A 20,826-nucleotide genomic window follows, 5' to 3' on the forward strand; every position below is an offset into this window, starting at 1 on the left:
TTGCCAACAGCCCGAGGAAGCTCAGAAGCGGCTCTTTCCTCAGTGGAGTCCCTGATCAGACCACAACCCACCTGTGAAATCCTGAGCAGGAGACCAAATACACTGCTTGTATTCCTGACTCAAGGAAACTGTGAGATAAGAAATGTGTGCTCTTTTGAGCCACTAATTGGAAATGAAATGGAAAACTAATACAAGAACCCGGATCTCTGGCTTTCTAGCATCGTGATTTTTATCCCTTTGTGTTGCTGCAGGAAAAACAAACACCCTATAAACAACTCCATATTCTTTCTCCGTAATCCATTTTCAACGATAACCAATGTGGCAAATGCAAATCATGAAGTATATTAGTCCCAGTTTAATCATTTTAAATCTACAGCAGCCTGTCCTTTAACTTTAAAAAGCCATTTATTAGTTGGTCAGACACAGATGAAAAAACAGAAGCAGTTAAGGTTGGGCATCTCAGAACACTTCCTGGGAAGAATGATCTTAGAGGAGGAAAAGAAAAAAAAAAAAGAAAACGGGGGCTGTATATTTTCATGATGCTATTTTCAGCATGTATTTCCCATAGATGCATCTTAAGCACTTTGGAGCAATGCCAACCAGGGTGCAACGTAGATATAAGTCAATATCATTACAACACAGGCACTTAACAGGAAGACATGACTGATGCAATACACCTGCTCGCATGAGAAGAACGCTTGCCCGCTCTGGGGAAATAAGTTTCCGATACCCCGTTTCTACTCCTTTTCACTTTGTCCTTGATTTATTGCCTTTGCCCAGCTTCAGCACGACAAAGGCTTCAGCTTTCAGTACAAAATGATATTCCAGACTCCACTAAATATATTTGTAAGACAAGGGCAGCCAACAAAATTAAACTGCCGGCACAAAGACCGGCTGTTATTTAAAGCTAGAGAGAGATTACCGGGGATTATTACTTTATCAAAAAATATTTCAGCTACGAAACCAGTGCTTATTTCTCCAGTACTTTGGCTGTGTGCTAATTTATCTCCCACCTTGCATGGATTTTGTCTTTCATTGCCAATTTATTGGAAAGCCTGACAAATGTTGGTGGCCTATGGTACAGGACACCCAGGCTTACTTAGTTATTGCTACAGAGAGCTGGAAATCAGGACCTTCAAAGAGGATTTATGTGTGCTGTTTCTTTGATTTTTATTGTTGTGCTTTCATTTGAACCATCAGGAATTTCATCTTTAATCTCATTTGTCTTTTAGAGGCCCCACCTAAGGATGGCATCACAAACAACTAAAACCCAACAGCAGTACCATTATGGAGCTGATGACCTGTTCACAGCTTTTCCTCTACCCTTTTTAAATGCAATATTTTATCTGTTTCACACTGCCTCTCTTTTAAGATACCTTTCCCCAGACCCTTCATGTACGTTGAGAGGAAAAATACCTATCAAAATTAGAAATAAAAGGATAATGGTAATCCAGTTTTGTGATTTGCTATTTCTTAAGGTTTTTCTCTCATTTTCGCTTCATGCTTTTAAGTAAAGTTGTTATCCAATTTAATTTATTCTGCTTGATTCTTAGCTGCACTTTAGTACACCATAAAGATATGACAGTGAACTCTTTTGAAGATGAACCATTAGAATATGCTTCTAAAAAGGCTCTTTTGCTTGGCAAAAAAAAAAAAAAAAAATGCCCCATTTTCATTAAAAGCTCTCAAGCAATTTCACATGAAAATGTTGTCTATAGTGGCAATGTATGTATCATGTGTACATATCAGGCCTCCAATGGTCCTGGACCCGTGCTGAGTCCTTAAATTAGTGTTATAGTGATGGATCCAACAAGTTAGCAGAGACTGAGACAATTTCGATAACAGGCTGCTGCAGAAACCTGGTAAAAGGGCACTTAACACAGTATTTGGGAGGGAACTCGAATGCTTCCCAGAAGTGACATTAAATTTAGACTGGAAGAAATAAGAATTTGCCAACAAAGAAGAGATGAAGGTAGGAAAGGAAAGAATGATTCAAGCAAAGGTAACAAATTGTTCAAAGACACAGAGGTGAAACAGCAAGATGTATTCAATCCTGGAAACACAATTCAATATGAGGAGAGGGTACAGTCGGGTATGAGAATAATATGAATTGAAACTTCACAGGAAAGCAAGGACCTAGGGCTGAGCCAAGTTGGGAAATTAGCCCAAGGGCAGTGGGAGCTATCAGAAATGAGTGACATGAATATGTTTGAATTTTAAAAGGATCACCCTGGTCAGAATAGAGAATGAATTAATTAAAAGGGCACAGCCTGGAGGCTGAGAAACTATTGTTGGACACTGTTGTAGTAATCTGATCCTGGGGTTAAATGGTTAGAGCAAAGAGAACCCAGTGAGGGTGTACAAAATTGACAGATGTAAGAGACTGAAGAAGTAAATACAATGTGATGCAAGAGGGTAGAATAAAACTTGGTGATTGATGGTCTCTGGAGGGGTAAGGAAAAGGAAGATATGGGTGAAGCATGTCTCTGATTGCATGAACATAGAGCACTCCTTTGAGAAAGGAAAGACTCAAGCAAGGGAAGATGTAGCTATGTGCATGTGTATGTGTGTGTGTGCTTACGTGTATGTGTTCATGAACATATGTCTACATGAGTGTATCTGTGTGCATATGTATGTGTATGTGTGTATTACATGTGTGTGCATGCATGTATGTGTATGCACCTGTGTGTGCTGGAGGTGGGGTAAGCTTGAGGTTAGTTTGGGACACGTGGAGCTTGAGGAGTCTGTATGACAGCCAATTAACATTGCCCCGTCAAGCAGTTGGGACAATTTTCCCAAAGCCACGAAGATCTGCATAATCACTAAATGAAGTCACGAGAATAGATGATATCTCAGTAAAGGTGTATTCTTACTCCAAAAAAAAAACCCCAGAACTGCCCCAAGGAAGCCAGTATGTAAAGGGCAGCCTGAGGATGAGGTATCCACAGAGAAGGCTGAAGAAGCAGTCAACAGCATAATGTGTTGTAGCAAACCCATGGAAGTTAAGGCCTGAAAGAGCTCTGGCAGTAAGATGACTTCTTAGTGGTCTTGGCATGTGCCACTTCAATAAAGTGTGCTTAACAGTTATAGAAGTAAAACAATTTGTTTTACTTCACTCAGCATAACACCTTCCAGTTCCATCCACGTTGAAGCAAATGGTGGGTATTTGTCATTAATATAGAAAGATTTAACAAGATTTAACAAGATTTAACAAGACAAAGCAACTTCTTCCCCACACCGTCCTACTATGGGCCCTCGTGCTTCTATGCTTTGACTTTTAGTTCTGTAAGTTTTCTTGTTATTTTCCTTCAACTTTATTTTCTTAAATATGTTGTTCTTTCCTGGTGCATTAATTTTAAATATTATATTTTGCCTTCCCACAATGGCAGAGGAGGAATTACCTTCCTTGGACCCAGTCACATATGGGTCGATTCTCCCCATATTTCCAATACAGGCAAGTTACAATTTTGGTTAGATTGGTTTTCAAAGTCCATGTTGTTGTGTCTGATGTAAGTATCACCCTTTGATGGTATCTATCGCTTGTATGTTTTCTGTAAGAGCTTCTCTTCAAAAGTCCTCTGTCAATATGCCTTATTCAGGACCAGGTTTTCTCAACTTCTAAGGTATTGACATTCTGAGTCAGATAATTCTTTGTGGGGGGGGGGCATGGGGGGTTAGGGAGAAGGGAGGCTGGGGTCCTTAAGATATTTAGCATCATCCCTAGCCTCTATCCACTACACACTAGTTGTGCTTGTCATCTTTATAACTAGGAATGTCTCCAAATATTACCAAGTATCCCCTGGGGGCCAAAATCATGCCCAGTTGAGAACCACTGGTCTGGACTAGGATTTCACTGTAGCTATTATCCCAAAATTACCTTGCCTGTTCTGTGGCCGGGGGGGGGGGGGGGGGGGGGGGAGCCGCGGGGAGACCTGTTTCCTGGATCTCATATCATTCTTTTGGATATACTTCTTTTTTTTGGATGAAGCACATTGTAGCAGGCTGCCTCTACCATGGCACCATGGATCCCTATCTTCCAGTAGTCATAACTTTATGTCACCTCCTTCAACATCACATTGTACTAGATGTCACTGCTGAGTTTAGGTTCTAAAAATACCCCAGTTTCTGTCATAGGTACTCTGTTTTTTGTGTATTTTTTCTCCCTCTCTCTGTTTCTGTCTCTCTCTCTCTCTCTCTCTCTTCTTCCCACTATTCTCCACCATTTTTTTTCTTGGGGAGGCTGACTGACATGCTGTGAAGCCCTGTGAAAAAGTTGAAGAATTAATTACTGAAAGCTCCTGTCAATAGCCACATGATGGAACTGGAAAGCAGATTATCCAGTCCCTTCAGACTACTGCAGCCCAGGTCAAGAGGTGTGATCTCACTAGAGACCATGAGCCAGAAACATCCAACTAAGCCAATCCCAGGTTTCCAACCTTTCACAGAACTGTGTAAAGGGATACATTTTTGTTGTTTAAAGGTGCTAAATTTGGGGGTAATTTTTTACACAGACTTTGATGACTAATATATGCATATCAAATAGTATCTTTAAAAAGGTGTTTAGGGAGTCTTAATCACCCAAGCTACCTCTACCCTTTTATGTATGAAATTGTTCATATCTTCACACATGACTAATAATTGGACTAAGCATGGCATTCCAGTTGGAAAACCATTTACCATTAGGATTGTGAAGATACTTGTCCAAAATCTTCAAATTTCTAGTGATTCTGTTAAGTTGTTTGCTAGTTTGAGTCCTAATCCTGTCTTTAGCAAAGTTAGGGTTCTCCATTTGCCTTTATGTGTGAGTCTGTTCACTGCTGGGTAGAGAAGCAGTTTTACATCCAATTTCTTTTATCCTATAAAGTATTTTTTAGTACACTTCTGCTAATGTACTTTCCCCACCTATTCCCCTTTTTATAAATACAATTAGATAGTGAACATCATGTTTTGCCCTCCAATTTTCTTTTGTCTTCATATTGCCCACATTTTGGTATTTTTTGTTTGACCTTCAGAGAGATTTCAAATGTGTTATCTATCTTCCAACTTTCTAGATTTTTAACAATCATCTCTACTTCATTTCCAAGAGTTCTTACTTATTGTTTTCTAGTTTTAGTTTAAAGAATCACGTTCTTGCTTCATAGATTTATATATTCTCCTACTTCCCTGAAATGCTATATTTTTAGTTTCTTCTACCTTTCACATTATCCCTGTTTTCTGCACTTATCTCTGTTTATTTATCTGCTTTGATCTTTTTCTTTCATCTTGGAGGTTTTATGGAAATATGTGATGGTCCTGGTCATCTGTTCACAACTGTGACTGAGGCACTATAAATTGGATTGAAGATTTTGTGCAGGGACTGAGTTTTCCAATAGGTGACTACATGGGTAAACTATTCTTTTCAATGGAGGCATTCCTAAAATTCCAGTTATCACATATATTTTTCATGGAGTTGTTCAGTTCTTCTGTGAAAAACTCTCTCATCTCCTACATGAAGAAAGAAATGCATCTCTGTAAGAGCTCTTGGAAGAAGGGAAAGTTAAGGCCCTTTCTCCCTTTAGCCCTGTATCTAGATCTTGCCATCAGCTTTGGAAACTCTGGTTCAATTTCTATATGCTACTAAATATGTCTGATCTTCTGGGATGGAGGTGAAAAGGAACTTGTTTGTCTTCCTAGACAAGGAAAAACAGATTTAGGGTCAACAGTTCTCTGTAAGAGTTTCTCATTTTCCCTTCTCTGACTTCATGCCTCATCCTGGACTCCATGGTGTACAGAATGCCCAGGCTTGATCCTTTCTCATGAAACCATCCCATTAGCATCCCTTCCTAGTGACTTGGACTGAGGCAGCTTTCCTCCTCCATCTGCTGTTCAGTTTTTAAAAATATTTTCATATTTCTTAACCATCATAAGCTCTGTTCTGATTCTTTGTCTTTTGGGGTTTTTACCTTTTTAATTTTTTTTTAAATTTCTTTATGTCATTGTGGAGGAGTGTATGAAGAGAACAGCAATAAATTTATATATTTATCCCTCATGTTTAAATAAGAACATGTATTTATTACACAAGATTTTTTTGAACCAGAAAAGTTCTGTTGAGCCCTATTAATAATATTAAAATCACTTGTTCTGAGAAAGTAGCACTCCCCCATGTGCTATTTCACTTCAAACTTTCACTCAACAGTGACTGTCAAATTTAGCTTGGCTAGTCTCTGTGCAGGGGCTCTAGCTATACACTGCAACTTGCATCACAGAATTAGGCATCAATAAGGAATGCTAGTTTGTCTGTTTTTGTTTTGTTTTGTTTTGTTTCCACTGGATAGTCCCGTGTGCTTCAGTGTGCACCAAAGTACAATTTACCAAATAGAAGGAGATATCTGGCACCTCTTCCACTGGCAATGCATTTCTAAATATCCCACAGGGTTTTAGTCCTCGTTATAGATTTGCCCCATCCTTTCTGTCTGGCCCACCTTTTAAACAGAGTTCTGGAAACAAGGCACTGTGAAGGACTACAAGGAGTGAATATGTCCTTCCTGACAATAGCACACACCCTACATAAAAGCTGAAGCAAGCACCAGAAAGAAAATAGCAGGTTCCATGAAAGTAGCACACAGAACCATGAGAGGTCAGAGAACAGAGGAGAATAGTTCATAGGCTAAAAAGAGACCAGCAGTGTTTACTTTTCAGCCTCACTGGTTCAATGCTGTGTCTTCTTGGACAAGTCACTTAAACCTTTCTGTGCCTAAGTTTCTTCATCTATAAAATTGGAAATGTTGGTACTAACTTCACAGCCAATGTAAGGGAATGAGATGAACTAACACAAAACTAAAACTGCTAAAACTACATTTTGGTACACATTAAGCACTTCTCAAATATTAGCTGTTATCAACGGTTTTTGAGCTAGAAGGTTAGGGAAGGTTTCTGGTGGGCGGTGTTAGAAATTCAGACTGGACTCCTAAGATTGAAAGCCTGCTTACCATGTCTCCACGGCAGCTTTATAATAGGGGATTCGATTTCCAGAGCTCTCATTTCTAAACTTTGAGAGAATAAGCTACTTATTAAAGTGGAAACACATCTCCAATAACTTTGAATGAAGAGAAATAATGATAATCCAAGGCCTACTTGCTGCACAAAAGGTAATTAACTGCACAGAGAACTGAATAAACCCCAAGCTTGGACTATCTGCTGACTGTTTCACGTCTTGAGATGTAAGTATTTACAGATCCAGTGTTCTAAGAAGAATAAAAACATGTCTTTTCTCTGAGAAAAGCTTTCTTCACACAGACTTCAACTACTTTCTTAATCTTTAAACTCCTAATTAGAGTTCTAGTCCAAAAGCTAACCATTCAGTTCCCTGTTCTCTCCAACCCTGGCTTTAAAAAATATCAAGGTGGCTCAATCACCAGCCAGCGCTTTGCTCTGTTTTATAATAACTCTTCCTTGTATTTATCCCACATCTTTCATCGGAGCTCCTTCAAACCCTTTACAGACAGGATCTTATTAATCCTCAACAACATTGCTGCACGACCCTTGACCATTGCAATTATCCCAAATTTACAGATGAAGAAACCAAGGGCACGCCTTTTCTCTTTTTACAATGAAGCATAAAAGCAGATAATAATTCTCTTAGTTCTCACAGTACAGTTGTAAGCAACCAGCTTTGCTGAAAAAAAAATAAAAACAGTTGCTCAATTCTTAGAAAATTTCTAAGGAGTTTATTTATTTATTTTTTTTTAAATTGAGAAAGTACAAAGATCCCAAAGGCCCTCAGAAAATAAAATCAAAGAACGCCAGCTCCACAGAGCTCCACTACCCAAACAACCCTGCCTCTCAAAAGTACATCACAGGTGACAAAATGGAATCTCAGGAAGGCCAGAATTAAGAATATTAATAATTAATATAATGTATGTTCATGCCCAAATTTACTTGAAAACCTTTTGTGATAGACTGAGGACTGCCGTATTTCCCCCCAACACAGCCCCACTGGCATTCTAGAAAGACCTCTCATGGACTCTGGGGAGTCCTGACACTTGCTAGGCATAATTCAATCCAAGAATACCAGAGGCCAACTCTGTGCTAAGTTTTCTGCTAGATGCTGACCTTACAAAGATGAAAATTATATATGGAGTCCAACTTTAAGTTTCTCCCTGGAGCTAACTATATATACCCTATTTGTTCTTCTAATGTGAGCACATAGGACAGCATCTAGCACATAGTAGGTGTTGTAGACTGAATGTTTATACCCCTCCCCCCAGTTCTTATGTTGAAGCCCTAATCCCATTGTGGCCATATTTGGAAATAGAGACTCTAGGGAAGTAGTTGTGGCTAATTAAATAAGGGTGGGGCTCTAATCAATAGGATGAATGTCCTTTACAGAAGAGAAACCAGAGCATGCTCTCTTTCTCTCTCAGGCACATGCATACTAAGAAAAGGCCATGTGAACCCACAGTAAGAAAGGAGTCATCTATAACCTGATGGGAGAGCTAACCCAACTGACCCAACTGGCACGTTTATATTAGACTTCCAGTCTTCAGAACTGTGAGAAAGTACTGTGAAACTAGTACTACTAGTCTAGTAATTTGTTATAGCAGCGCTGGCAGATAAAAACAGTAGGTAGTAAATAAATGTTTGTAGAGATAATTGTATTTTGTATTTTTTTTTTGGGGGGGGGTTGTTTTTCTGTTTATTTTTGTTTTGTTTTTGAGAGAGAGAGTATGAGTTGGAAAAGGCAGGGGAGGGATAGAGGAAGAAGAGAGAGAGACTCTAAAGCAGGTTCCACGCCTGTCAGGGACCCTGAAATCATGACCTGAAATGAAACCAGATGTCAAATGCTCAATCAACTGAGCCACTGAGGTGCCCCTTGTCATTTCTGTTACTGTTAATTACATACTGGCCTTTGATTATTGCTTTTTACCCAGAGACTTAGAACACTGACTCAGTAACTCTGCTCTTCCTATTTTGGTTTCCTTGATGCTGGTGCTTACTGTCCAGCCAGCTCCACAGCCAGAGGGGCTGGGCTTAAGGTTGGAGTTTCCAAGCATTGAACTATATCCCTTCAGTCACATGTTGCTGGCCCTGGCCCTATAGTGAGGAGAGCTTACTTAGTCCTGTGCACAGAATCTGTTCTTCAGTTATTTTGTCTCTGTCTGTCTTTATTTCAGAAACATCAGGCAAGTTCTCCAAAAGTCTAGTTCAAGAGGGATTTGAGAAAGCTGTTCTTAAAGCGTTTTTGTTTTCATACTTACATATATCAAAAGCTGCTGCTGGTACCTAATGACAACAGCTAACATGGAGGTTGATAACCCTGTGCCTTCTCTTTCTCCTTCTTCAAGGTAATGCCCTCCTCCCAACTAGATGCTCTGCCTCTAGACAATGGGTGATTTTCATGTTCTCTTTGCCCTATTTGATTAAAATTTAATCTCAGTCATCCTGAATCTTGACTTTCACATTCATGCTCTGTAGATCCAAGCATTCAGATAATTCATATTATTATTTTTATTATTATCAATGGGAAATGCAATGTGTTTTGTTCTTTACAGTTTATGAAGCACATCTTCTTGCATTATCTCATTTGATCTTTGTCTTAGTCTGATCGAACTGCTATAACAAAAAACTGCAGACTACATAGACCAACCAACAGAAATCTATTTTCCCACAACTCTGGATGCCAGCAAGATCAAGGTGACAGTCAATTCAGTCACCAGTGAGGGCTCTCTGCCTGATTTGTAGATGGCCACCTTCTCACTACGTCCTTATGTGGAAAAGAGAGACAGAGACAGGAGAAAATCTGGTATTGCCTCTTTTAAGAACACTAACCCTAGCAGATCAGTGCTTTCTCCTTATTATCTAAATTAACCTTGACTTCCTTCTTACTCTAAATACAAGGACAGGCACCCAAATGGCTCAGTAGGTTAAGCGTCTGACTTCATTTCGTGTATATATATATATATATATATATATATATATATATGCGAGAAGGAGAGAGAGCATGAGTCAGAGGAAGAGTAGATGAAGAGAGAAGCTTGAGCAGACAGCACTGAGCATGGAATCCAATATAGGGCTTGACAAAGGACTCAATCTCACAACCCTGAGATCATGATGTGAGCCAAAACCAAGGGTCAGATGCTTAATTGACTGAGCTATCCTGGTGCCCCAACCTAGATCTAGTTTTATTCATCATACCTTCATTTCTGTACTCAGGCCCTCCCGTTGGAACAGTGGATTAACTGTCTATTCCGGAGGTGCCTTTTGTGCATGCCCACATTTTTGTCCTTCCTATAAGAGGAGGTGATGAGGAGAGACTACTGATAGCCTCTCAAAGTCATGATGTATCATAAACACATTACTCTGAAATGAAGGAGAAAAGCACAGCAAGACCTGTATCTCCCCACAACAAGAGATTATTAGAAAGCCCAGAAATGGAGAAAATGCATCAACCAAAATAGTCCTGCAGATATCAAAAGACAGTGGAGAATTTTAAGTTCAATAGCAGCAGGAAGTTGCTTGACAGGAGCCCAGCGACTGAGATGGTCATGGTGATGCCTTGAGAGATGTGCTTTTCTCTGCCTGTTTATCAACATTTCTGCTGCTCTGAGGAACTCAAATATACGCTGGTGTCAGAGAAGGAGTGATAGGAGGCAGCACTAAACTTTGGAAGTCTTCTGCAAGAAAGCAGCAAAGGCAGAGAGTAGTCTAGGGTCAAACTAGCCCTGGTTAGCAGCTGTTGAAGTTTGTACTTTGAAGACACTCCCTCACTGGATTCCTCCTTACCCTTGTCTCCCTTGAGTCATTCTATTCAAAATGTAAAGTGTCTGGGTTCATCATTATTCCCTCCAAGGTGTGTGCAATCACAAATGCAGACAGCACATCCTTGTGAATGTATATGTTAAAAAAAAATGATTGATAAAAAGGAAATGCTGAAGCAAAGCCAGACAAACGATTTAGTGCTGGAAGGCAGCTGAAGAGCCACCTTGGGAAGGTGACCTGGGGGTCCTGTTTGAATTTGGTATCCAAATGATTTCACCATAGGTTGATGGCCTTAGACTTAGCATATATTCTAAATTTGATTTTTTGAAACATTTTTACTATCAAGGAGTCAAGAAGGACATACGAGGAAAGAGTAAAAAGGGGAATTGATAGGAAAAAATATGTATATTTCACATGCAGTGGAAATGAAATGGAGAAAATGAAGAACAGTCAAAGAAATCTCTCGTTTCATTAAACAAATATCTAATGTCTGCCTGAAAAACACTGTCTTATCTTTCATGTCTCAACTGAAGTTTCAGTATCTCCCTGAAGCCCCTTTGACCCTTCCTCCCAGAATGAATCGGTCAGTCTTCCTTTCTTTGCCTCAATCTACCTGGAACAGACTCTATCTCACATCTATGACACATTGTTGTCCTTCTTTGTTGTATCTCTGTCCCAAAACTAGATCCTTAAAGGCAGAAGCCTGTCTGAATCCATCTCTTCCCTGCATGAAATAGTGCCTGCCACATGGTAGATACTCTGAATATTTGTTAAACGACAAATCTGAAGGTGAACTCCCTGGTACCGTGCAGAAGGCAGAGCCATTGCTCAATAAAATGCTGTGAAATTTATGTGTATTCTTTAAAATATTCTTTATTCTTTAGAATACTCTCATTGCCTTCTCTGGACCCTTTCCTCCTCATATGCCACTTCTTCTCCAACTGCCACACCTCCAAGAAGTTGCCTACTGTCCAAAGCTCCAACCTATGAGAACACAACTATCTTTGCTCTCCTAAGGACTCTCTAACCCCAAATGCCTCCTTTTCATTCTCTAATCTTCCATCCCAGAAATGAAAATCCTTTTCATCTTCTAGGAAAAAGGACCTGTTTTCATTCCAAAAGACAGCTACAATTTAACCTGAATAAGTCTCTAGTTGGAGAAATTTCAAGGAAAATGATAAAGGGCAAAGAAAAATTCCAGGTGTGCCAAACCAAACCCCTGCCAGGGAGAGACGTGGAAGTATGACTTTGAGTCCCACTGCTCTTCTCTCCTCTGGCCTGTATACCCATATTAAATAGATTTGCAAGCCAAGGATTTTGTTCAGTATTTATGCAGTTCATCCACTTGTCTCCACCTCCTGGCTTCTTAACCCACAGTGCTGAAATTGGAGCCATTTTGTATGACATGGCCATGGGCATTTCCTTCCTCCTGGGGAGAACAAAAAGCACTCTTTTTAAGTGTGATCCTCTCATCATAATTTCCATAAGATTCCCAGAGGTGTCTTAAGCCAAAGAAAGGTTAAGAAACCTGCACTAATAGAAAACTCTTAACTTCATCTCAGAGAGGTGTGAATCAATCTTATAAAACCCTTCCAGAGAAAGACCTTCCCTAGTTAACCCTTTACCATGTTTGCTATCTTTTTGTTTTGTTTTATTTTGTTTTGTTTTCCCAAGCTACAGGTATTCTTAACTTCCATTAGTATTTTCAGGGGTATATTTCTCACTGAAGTCTATCAAAGTGTTATTAAATGTATTCCTAGCTTTCCATGAAGCAGGGCTCCTGTATTATTCACTGGCAATTAGGTCAGTGGCCTAATACCATGAGCATACCAATACCAATTATGAATTCCTTGTAGGAACATTTCAAAGGCTGCAAATGCAGCTCCAACAGAAAGAAATATAAATGTAAGACTACATAAGAAGGGAATAGAGAATCACAAAATCTTAGACTTGGAAAGAAACTCAGAGATTATTTTTCTCTCTCATCCACTGCCAGAATTCTTATTATAGTTTCTCCAACAAATTGTCATTTAATTACTTTTTGAAGACCTCTGATGACAAGAAATCCACTCTTGCTCAAGGCATTTGCCCTATTGTTTTAACCCCTGAATCCCTAGGAGATTCATTCTCAAAAATATAACTTCTGGTTAGATTGCTTGCGAAATCTGGACAATCTGATTCCTTCATGTATCTAGATTGTCCATCAAAAACCATAAGTCTCTCTTTTGAGTCTTTTTCCTTATCATATTTAGACAGCATAGTATCCTGTTTATTTTTCTTGCTCTCCACAGTTCCTGATACTGTGCTGTGAGTTGGTGAGGGAATGAATGAATGAATGAATGAATACATACCTCTACTGCATCTCTATAGGATAAGATGGCAGGAAATGCCCAGGATCCTAAATCATGAATGCATCTACCACTGCCCAGTGTGACAAGAGTTCCTTAGAGCATTGGGGTAGGAGGTTCTGTGAGGCAGAGTGAGGGGAAGGAGGGCACAGCACTCCATGACTAGCCACTGCCTGGACACCTGTCTTCCTTGATGCAGAGTCAGATATGAAGCCTGAACTTTCACACTCGCCCTGGGACCTGAGCTTAAAACAAAAAAGCAAACAAAGATGGCACAAATATCTCCTTGCTTCCTGTACTTAGCCAGTGCTTAGAAAATGCAAATATCTATGGGGTCAAGTAGAACTTTCAGGGAAGTGAGGCTTTAGAGTATAAGAAAATAGGCGATCAGGTCAAATTCAAGACTTCTTCCCAGTTAAATAAATTCAAGTTATTTAAAACACACTGTGTTTCAGAAAATAAATAACACCCTTCATTTAGAGCTGTGGTTTAAGAACACAAAATACGCGGGACACATGGATTGCTCGCAGTGGTTAGCGTCGGCCTTTGGCTCAGGTCCTGATCCCGGGATCGAAGATTGAGTCCTGCATGGGCTCCTTGCAGGGAGCCTACTTCTCCCTCTGCCTGTCTCTGCCTCTCTCTCTTTCTGTGTCTCTCATGAATAAATAAATAAAATCTTAAACACACACACACACACACACACACACACACACAAAATATGCTACCAAAGTCAGGGAGGGAGGCTTGAATTCTAACTCTTTCACTTACTTGCTGTGAGAATTTAAGCAAGTTATGTGGTGTCTGCATGCCTTAGTTTCTGGAGCTATGAGATTAATACCACCAACCACATAAGATTGTTGTGAGAATTAAGAGATGTCCACATTAATTAGAATAGTGCCCAGATTTATGTATACAATGGAATAGTACTCAGCCATTAGAAATTACAAATACCCACCATTTACTTTGACGTGGATGGAACTGGAGGGTATTATGCTGAGTGAAGTAAGTCAGTCGGAGAAGGACAAACTTTGTATGGTCTCATTCATTTGGGGAATATAAAAAATAGTGAAAGGGAATAGAGAGGAAGAGAGAAGAAATAGGTAGGAAATATCAGAAAGGGAGACAGAACATGGAAGACTCCTAACTCTGGGAAACGAACTAGGGGTGATGGAAGGGGGGGAGGGGGGGGTGACTGGGTGGCAGGCACTGAGGGGGGCACTTGACAGGATGAGCACTGGGTGTTATTCTGTATGTTGGCAAATTGAACACCAATAAAAAAATAAATTTATTATTAAAAAAAAGAGAGAATAGTGCCCAGAATGTGCATGTGTGTGTGTGTGTGTGTGTGTGTGTGTGTAGAGAGAGAGAGAGAGAGGGAGAGAGAGCATATGGAGTAGTACGTATATGTAATTGGATATAGTTATTCCTGTTATGCAATGTCTGTATCAATAGGCACAGCCTGGCAGGTACGGATGTGCCATGGAATCACACCTAAAAGAAGGTTTGGGGAAAATCATGCATCTCAGTGTTCTGTAACTATCTTACTATAGTCCAGCTACGTCACAGCAGAATGGTCTAGCTTAGAGGAAAAACAGAGGAGCTGATTATCAGGAGATCTAGCTTCTGGCCCCAACTGTGTCATGAATTATTTGGCTGGCCTATGTTAATTAGTTAATCTATGCCTCAGCATCCTCAGCCAGACTTATCCACCTCACAGAGACATTATGGGGGCAAAGTTTAAGATGTGACAAGTTAATATAATGGTTCTAATCATACAAAGGTCTGCTGATAAATAAGAGGTCTAATAACCCATAATGGTTCTTTTTTGTCTTACAGGCTCTTCAAGATCAGATAGTCTTGGAGTGGTCAGTCAGTACCCCAGGTCCTCTCTCCCTCTTTATTCCTTCCCTTACATTTGCTCTTAGAATGAATGAGTCCTGTTATTGTTAGTGAGCCACTGTTATTATTAATGTACTTCAGGCATGATTCAACTCCTATGCCCACCAGTTTTGATCCTTGCATTAGGTCCACACATCAGTCTTTATTTTCAGTGCCCTAGTCAGAAAGCAAGATGAAGCAAAAAAGAATAATACCCACCCCCACCCCAACCCCGCATAAAAAAAAGAAGAGCAAGAGAAATAGCTGGAGTCTCTGTGGAGTCTCTTCTCTGTCCTAAGGTCTAGAGAAGGCAAAGGGTGTGCTGCAAAATTTAAGCCTCTGCCCCACCATGGTCCATCCCAGGGGATGGTTCTAAAACCTGGGCTACTCTCATTATATCAGCAAATTACAGAAGGAGGAAGAACATGCTCTTGATCATGGGAACGTGTTATTTGAGACCAGACTATAGGGATGTCCATGTCTTTGCCCTCTTTGTTCTGTTGTTCCATCCCCTAGGATTTTGATCTCACAATGCCCTTGACCATGACTATATCAACAACCCTCCTCATTGTGAGGTAGAATTACACAGTGAGGGAAGAAAATCTCATTTCTCCTTACAGCTGTCAGAACTGGTGTCCTTCAACATCCCTTGCATGAAGTGGGTTCCAGGCTCTGTACCCATCTAACCTTTGCATATTCCATTTTGTGCACGTTGTCTTCAAAGTCTGGTTCTCAGCACCATGCCCCACATTGCACCAGGTTATGATTCACATATACCATTTCTTTCCAAGACCTAGGCAATCAACTTCTATTAATACAGCCTGCATTTATGCTAGTTGTTTTAACAGCCCTCAGTAAAGGAGACTGCAGCAAAGATGACACGATATATGTGACGAGTGTCCTTCTGAAATTCAGATATGCTTATGATTGTCTCCTCTACACTTAATGGATTCCAGCACAGAATAAATAATAAAAAATTACTGCTACACAGTTGAGGCAAATTAAAGTCAATGCATTTGAGACTTCAGCAATGAATTGACACTGGCCCTGAATACCAATTGCAAGTCATAAAGGTAAAGTACAATCAAGACTTTGGCTGGAGGTCTGGAATTAAGCTGCCCAGGTGGGACCAAATTTAGGTAGAAATTATGCAGGGTTCTGGAGGGCATGCACTGTCCCTCTAGCCCACTGTGACACTCCATCAGGCTTCATGCTTGTCAGTACTCACCATTCTTGCAGAGCAGGACAGCCAGGTAATCCTGAGAAGAATTGATGTAGAGCAAGAGGCTGGGTGCCTGGGCTGTCACAAAGCTAAATGCAATATTTTCCTTGGATGGAGCCGCATCTGCATAAATCGCTGAGGATGAGAGGCTTATATTTTTGGTCACTGGGTAGGGTTCCTGAAACATATAAGTAACTGAAGTGCCAGCCTCAAAAACAGCAGAAACCTCTGAAAAATAGAAGAGAGGAATGCACACATTGCAACATTTAGTCAATTATTAAGGACAGCAATAACTGTTTATTGTTTGCTATGCATCAAGTACCATGTAAGGGTTTTCACCTGAATTATATGCTTTCTACAATAAGTTTGAGGTGTCAGAAGTCATTACTCTCATTTAAAAATGAGAAACATGAGGCTTGCAGAGGTTAAGCACCTTGAACAAGGTTGCATAGCTAAGAAAAGAGAGCTGAGATTTGAATTCTGAAGTTTAGTTCAAATTTAACATACATCTGTGGGATAACCACCATGTGCCAGGCTGATTTCTCAAGAAGCAAAGATAAACTGTCCCTGCCTCCAGCATAGTAGAGATCAATTTTACTGAGACTTTCTTAGTTTCAAAACTGAGATTCTAACGGTTCCAGCTTGTGCTTTTCTGGTGTGCTAGGAAGATTGTGAGTGAGTTCTAAGTTACTGAAAATAGGACACTGGGGGAGGCAGCAGTAATTCCCCAGAAACAAGACAGAGAATCTGTGGAACTAATAGAAAAGGCATGAGTAGCTAACCCCCAGACTCTTATATGTGTGTGTGTGTGTGGATGTCTAAGAATTGGTAAATACCAATTCCAAAGACAGCAAAGACTTAAGCAAACAGGCCTTCCTATGGGAGTCAATTCCTGTAGCATAACATGTTGGATGGAGTTTTGTCACCACTGTGGAGAAAGGCAGCATCTACAAACCGATGACATTCAATTAGCAGGAATGTGCAAATCACCCACCTTCCCTGTATCATGCACTCATTAAAACATCAGATTATTGTTTTAGTCTGGTGGAAGTATGGCTTCGGTTTTGGATCTGAAACCTCGATACCATCCTGGCTGTGTGGTACCAAGCCAGCTAGTGAACCCCTGTGGAGACTGTTTTGTCACCTGGTGAATGGGAAATATCACACCCACTTCAACAGCATTTCTGGGGGATAAATGAGATAATATGTGTATAGTACTTACAAGAGATAGACACTACAGTTGGAACCTTCAGGCTCTCCACATGAGAAGAGACTTTAACCTGAAACCATCCCAATTTCCTTTACAGTATCCATCCAAACACTGACATATTCTTTTTTTTTTTCAATCCAGGTTGCTCTTAAGTTCTCTTTCACTTTTATCTCTATATGGTAATATAGTACCAGGTCATGGAGGAAAGTTTCCTTCATAGAATAACATACTTGATTCTGGAGGCAACCTCCTATCATAAAGATAGCACAGTAAACAAGAACCCATATAGGCATGATTGATTTCTCTTTTTCTTGAATGATATGTGGAATTTTTCTAATTCCCCGTGAAATTCCCTGATTGAGTTGGTGACACCTAGAACATAATCAAATCTGGATTTCTCTTACTAATTCTATTGCAAATTTGTTCTGCCTTTGTGAAAATTCTATAACAGCCTGTAAGAATGCCAAAAAAATAAAGTTGCATATTTATGCATATTGCTTAGCAGATTGGGAATACCAGTTCATTTTGACTAAAGGTTCCGAGGATATGTTCTGCATTTATCATTCGAGTTACGACATCAGTACGCCTGATTACAAAGATATGCAGCAGAGACTTGTGACAGTGAGGATTCCGGTTAATCATCAGCTTGATTCAAGCACTTTCCTTGAGTAAATTTCCTCAGGGACATTTGGCCTGTATTTTGAGCTACTATCTCCTTACTTAACTGAATAATGGCTTTTATTTGATGTTGTGAGTGTATTCAAATGTAACTATAATTCAGAGCATTCTGTTATGAATAGCATATTCGATATGGGCACATATATTACATTTTTTCTTAATACTTAGGACAGGAAATTAAAATGTGAACCACTTTTAAACTAGAAATGTCCTACCAAGTTTCTATCTTCCTTTCTCCCTTAGTCCCAGTTCTAATTTTTCTTAATGTTTAATTATTTTGATGTCTAATGTTTAGATACTGTCAATTTCAACATAAAGCTTCCTTCAGCAAAACACCTGGATTCTATTATTCTCTAAGTTTCTTACATTTTATAATCTAAGAGTTTAAGTTCCCTGACCATATTTAAGCTCTCTGAGTGATTTGTCTGAACACACAAAATTACTGGGCTCATTAGAAGAAAACTCTTAAATTGGATGTGATCATCAATGACCATCATGTTACTCCAAGGCCACAGAACCAATATTAGCAATATCTACTGAGCACCAACCCAGTAGAAATAATTATGCTGATTGGCTTCTGACAAGAAAGGATACTTATCAAACAAAACAAAACAAACAAAAAAAACAAAACAAAACAAAATACAATGGAAGAAAGCCTAGAGTGTGATGTGTGTGACAGAGCCAATGATTCCTGGAGCTGGAGGTCTCTGTGGCCACAGTAGCTTGACCAACACTGACCAGGAGCAAAGTGTGCAATGAACTAAGGGAAACAGCTAGGCAACAGTGTGGCACTGAAAAGAGCATGTATCTGAGCCAGCTGTGAAGTCTGACAGATGGGAACTGGCACCTGACTGTATTCCTTCTCTAACACTCTCACAGGATCCCACTCAATCTCAGCTCATAACCTCAGATACAAGTAGGGATGGATTCATTCTTGCAGTGGGAAGAAGGACTGAAAACATCATGTAGAAGCATGACACATAGTAGGAACTCAATAGATAACAGCTGGTCTTAATAATAATGATAGAATTTAGAATTAGAATAAGCATAAAGGTAGTGAGGAGGCTAGTGATTACTTAGAAAGCAGTCAAACTAGAATTAATTTAGCAAGACATCAAACTAAAAATAAATGAAACAGTTGGCAATTTGAATGCTGAGTGGATATTTCATAATACTAGACATTACTCATTTTTCTTACAATAATGATCCTGTGGATCTGTGTTTTTAATAAGCTTTTATCTTTTAGCAAAACATGTTGTAATATTTATAGATGAAATGATGTAATATTTGAAGTTTGCTTCAAAATAATAAAGGAAGAGAAGACTATATGAGTGTATAGATGAAATCAAAATGGTCATGAATTGATCATTTTTGAAGCTCATTCATGGGCGAATGAGGGTTCTGAAACTCTCCCTATTATTACAGAGAATTAAGTTTTTTGGTAATGAAAAGTAAAAAAAAAAGTGAAATGCATTGGCAGGGAGGTCAATATGAAAGAATTTTTCAACAGGTTTTTGGCAACTGGCTAAGTGTACCTAAATATAGATAATATTTTTTCTCTGAAATTCCATTACCAAGAAACTAATTAATGTATGCATTTATCACAGCATTATTTATGTGCAAAAGTTGGGGTAATCTAAAATTCCAAAACAATAATAAGAGCTAGCACTTAGTGAGACTTTATTTGCTAGGCATTATCCTGAGTGCTTTGTGAAATGATCATTAAATGTTCATCACAACCCTCTGTGAAGAGTTTTTAAATTTTCTTATTTTATAGGTGATAAAATCAGAGATTGGGAGGTGAGTTACACAAATGGCATCACACAATATAGATTGTAGATGAGCCAGGTTCTGAATTTAGGCAGATCAAGTACAGAATTGTGCCACTATTGTTAAGCTAAACTGTTCTGGGGACTAAGTAAGCAGAGGCAACCCCACGGCATGAAATACATTGAGATCATTAAAACTGATGAATTATATAGAAATGTCTATTAAATGAAGTAAATAAAATTTAAGATATAAAATGTAGATATGAATACAGAATCATTGCCACTAGATTAAATGCAAAGAAAAGAGAAGGAAATCAGATTTTCTTTTTAATGTTTGTCTTTGAGTAATTAGATTTTTTTCCTAAATTCCTATATATATATTTCCAAGTAGAGTTCCAAATACATTGTCTAACTTTTTAATTAGAAAAAAAAATGATACCACTAAGACTGTCATACCTAGATTCTTCCTATAATGGTGGCGGTGGAAGGGGGCTAAAGTAGAATATACTTTAAAAAATGGTGTCAGACTACCTGGATATCCACAGGCAAAAGAATGAAGCTGAACCCTTACCTCATACCATCTACAAAAATGAACTCAAACTGGATAAAAGACGAAATGTAAAAGCTAAAACTATAGAACTCTTAGAAGAAACCATGGACATAAATCTTCAGGACCTTCAGTGAGGCAATAATTTGTTAGCCCTAAAGCCAAAAGCACAAGCAACAAAAAGAAAACAGTAAGAACTGGATGTTAGGAGAATTAAAAACTTTTTGCTTCCCAAGATACTATCAAGGATATGAAAAGGAGAGAAAATATTTGCAAAGTATATATCTAATGTGCAAATCGTATTCAGAATATGCAAATCCCTACAACTAAACAATAAAAAGAAAAATAACTCTCAAAAAATGGGCAAGACTTTGAAAAAAAAATTTCATCACAGAAGGTATACAAACAGCCAATAAGAACATGAAAAGATTTCCATT

General features: G+C 39.1%; 1 protein-coding gene across 2 annotated transcripts in view; it reads right to left on the minus strand.

The window, feature by feature from the left end:
- The window catches only part of CNTNAP5 (contactin associated protein family member 5), a 796,713-nt gene that overhangs the window by 80,354 nt on the left and 695,533 nt on the right, over window positions 1–20,826 (minus strand). The window contains exons 19-20 of one of the 2 annotated variants that reach the window (XM_077861336.1): window positions 16,192–16,413; window positions 12,032–12,166 (exon numbers count right to left, since the gene is read on the minus strand). In XM_077861336.1, coding sequence (XP_077717462.1) covers window positions 12,075–12,166; window positions 16,192–16,413 — 314 coding nt within the window. In that variant the 3' untranslated portion in view covers window positions 12,032–12,074. Of the gene's footprint in view, window positions 1–12,031; window positions 12,167–16,191; window positions 16,414–20,826 lie in introns of those variants that run through there. The other variant, XM_077861335.1, reaches the window with a different exon arrangement.

Source organism: Canis aureus, chromosome 20 (assembly GCF_053574225.1).
Source record: "Canis aureus isolate CA01 chromosome 20, VMU_Caureus_v.1.0, whole genome shotgun sequence".
Classification (NCBI taxonomy): domain Eukaryota; kingdom Metazoa; phylum Chordata; class Mammalia; order Carnivora; family Canidae; genus Canis; species Canis aureus.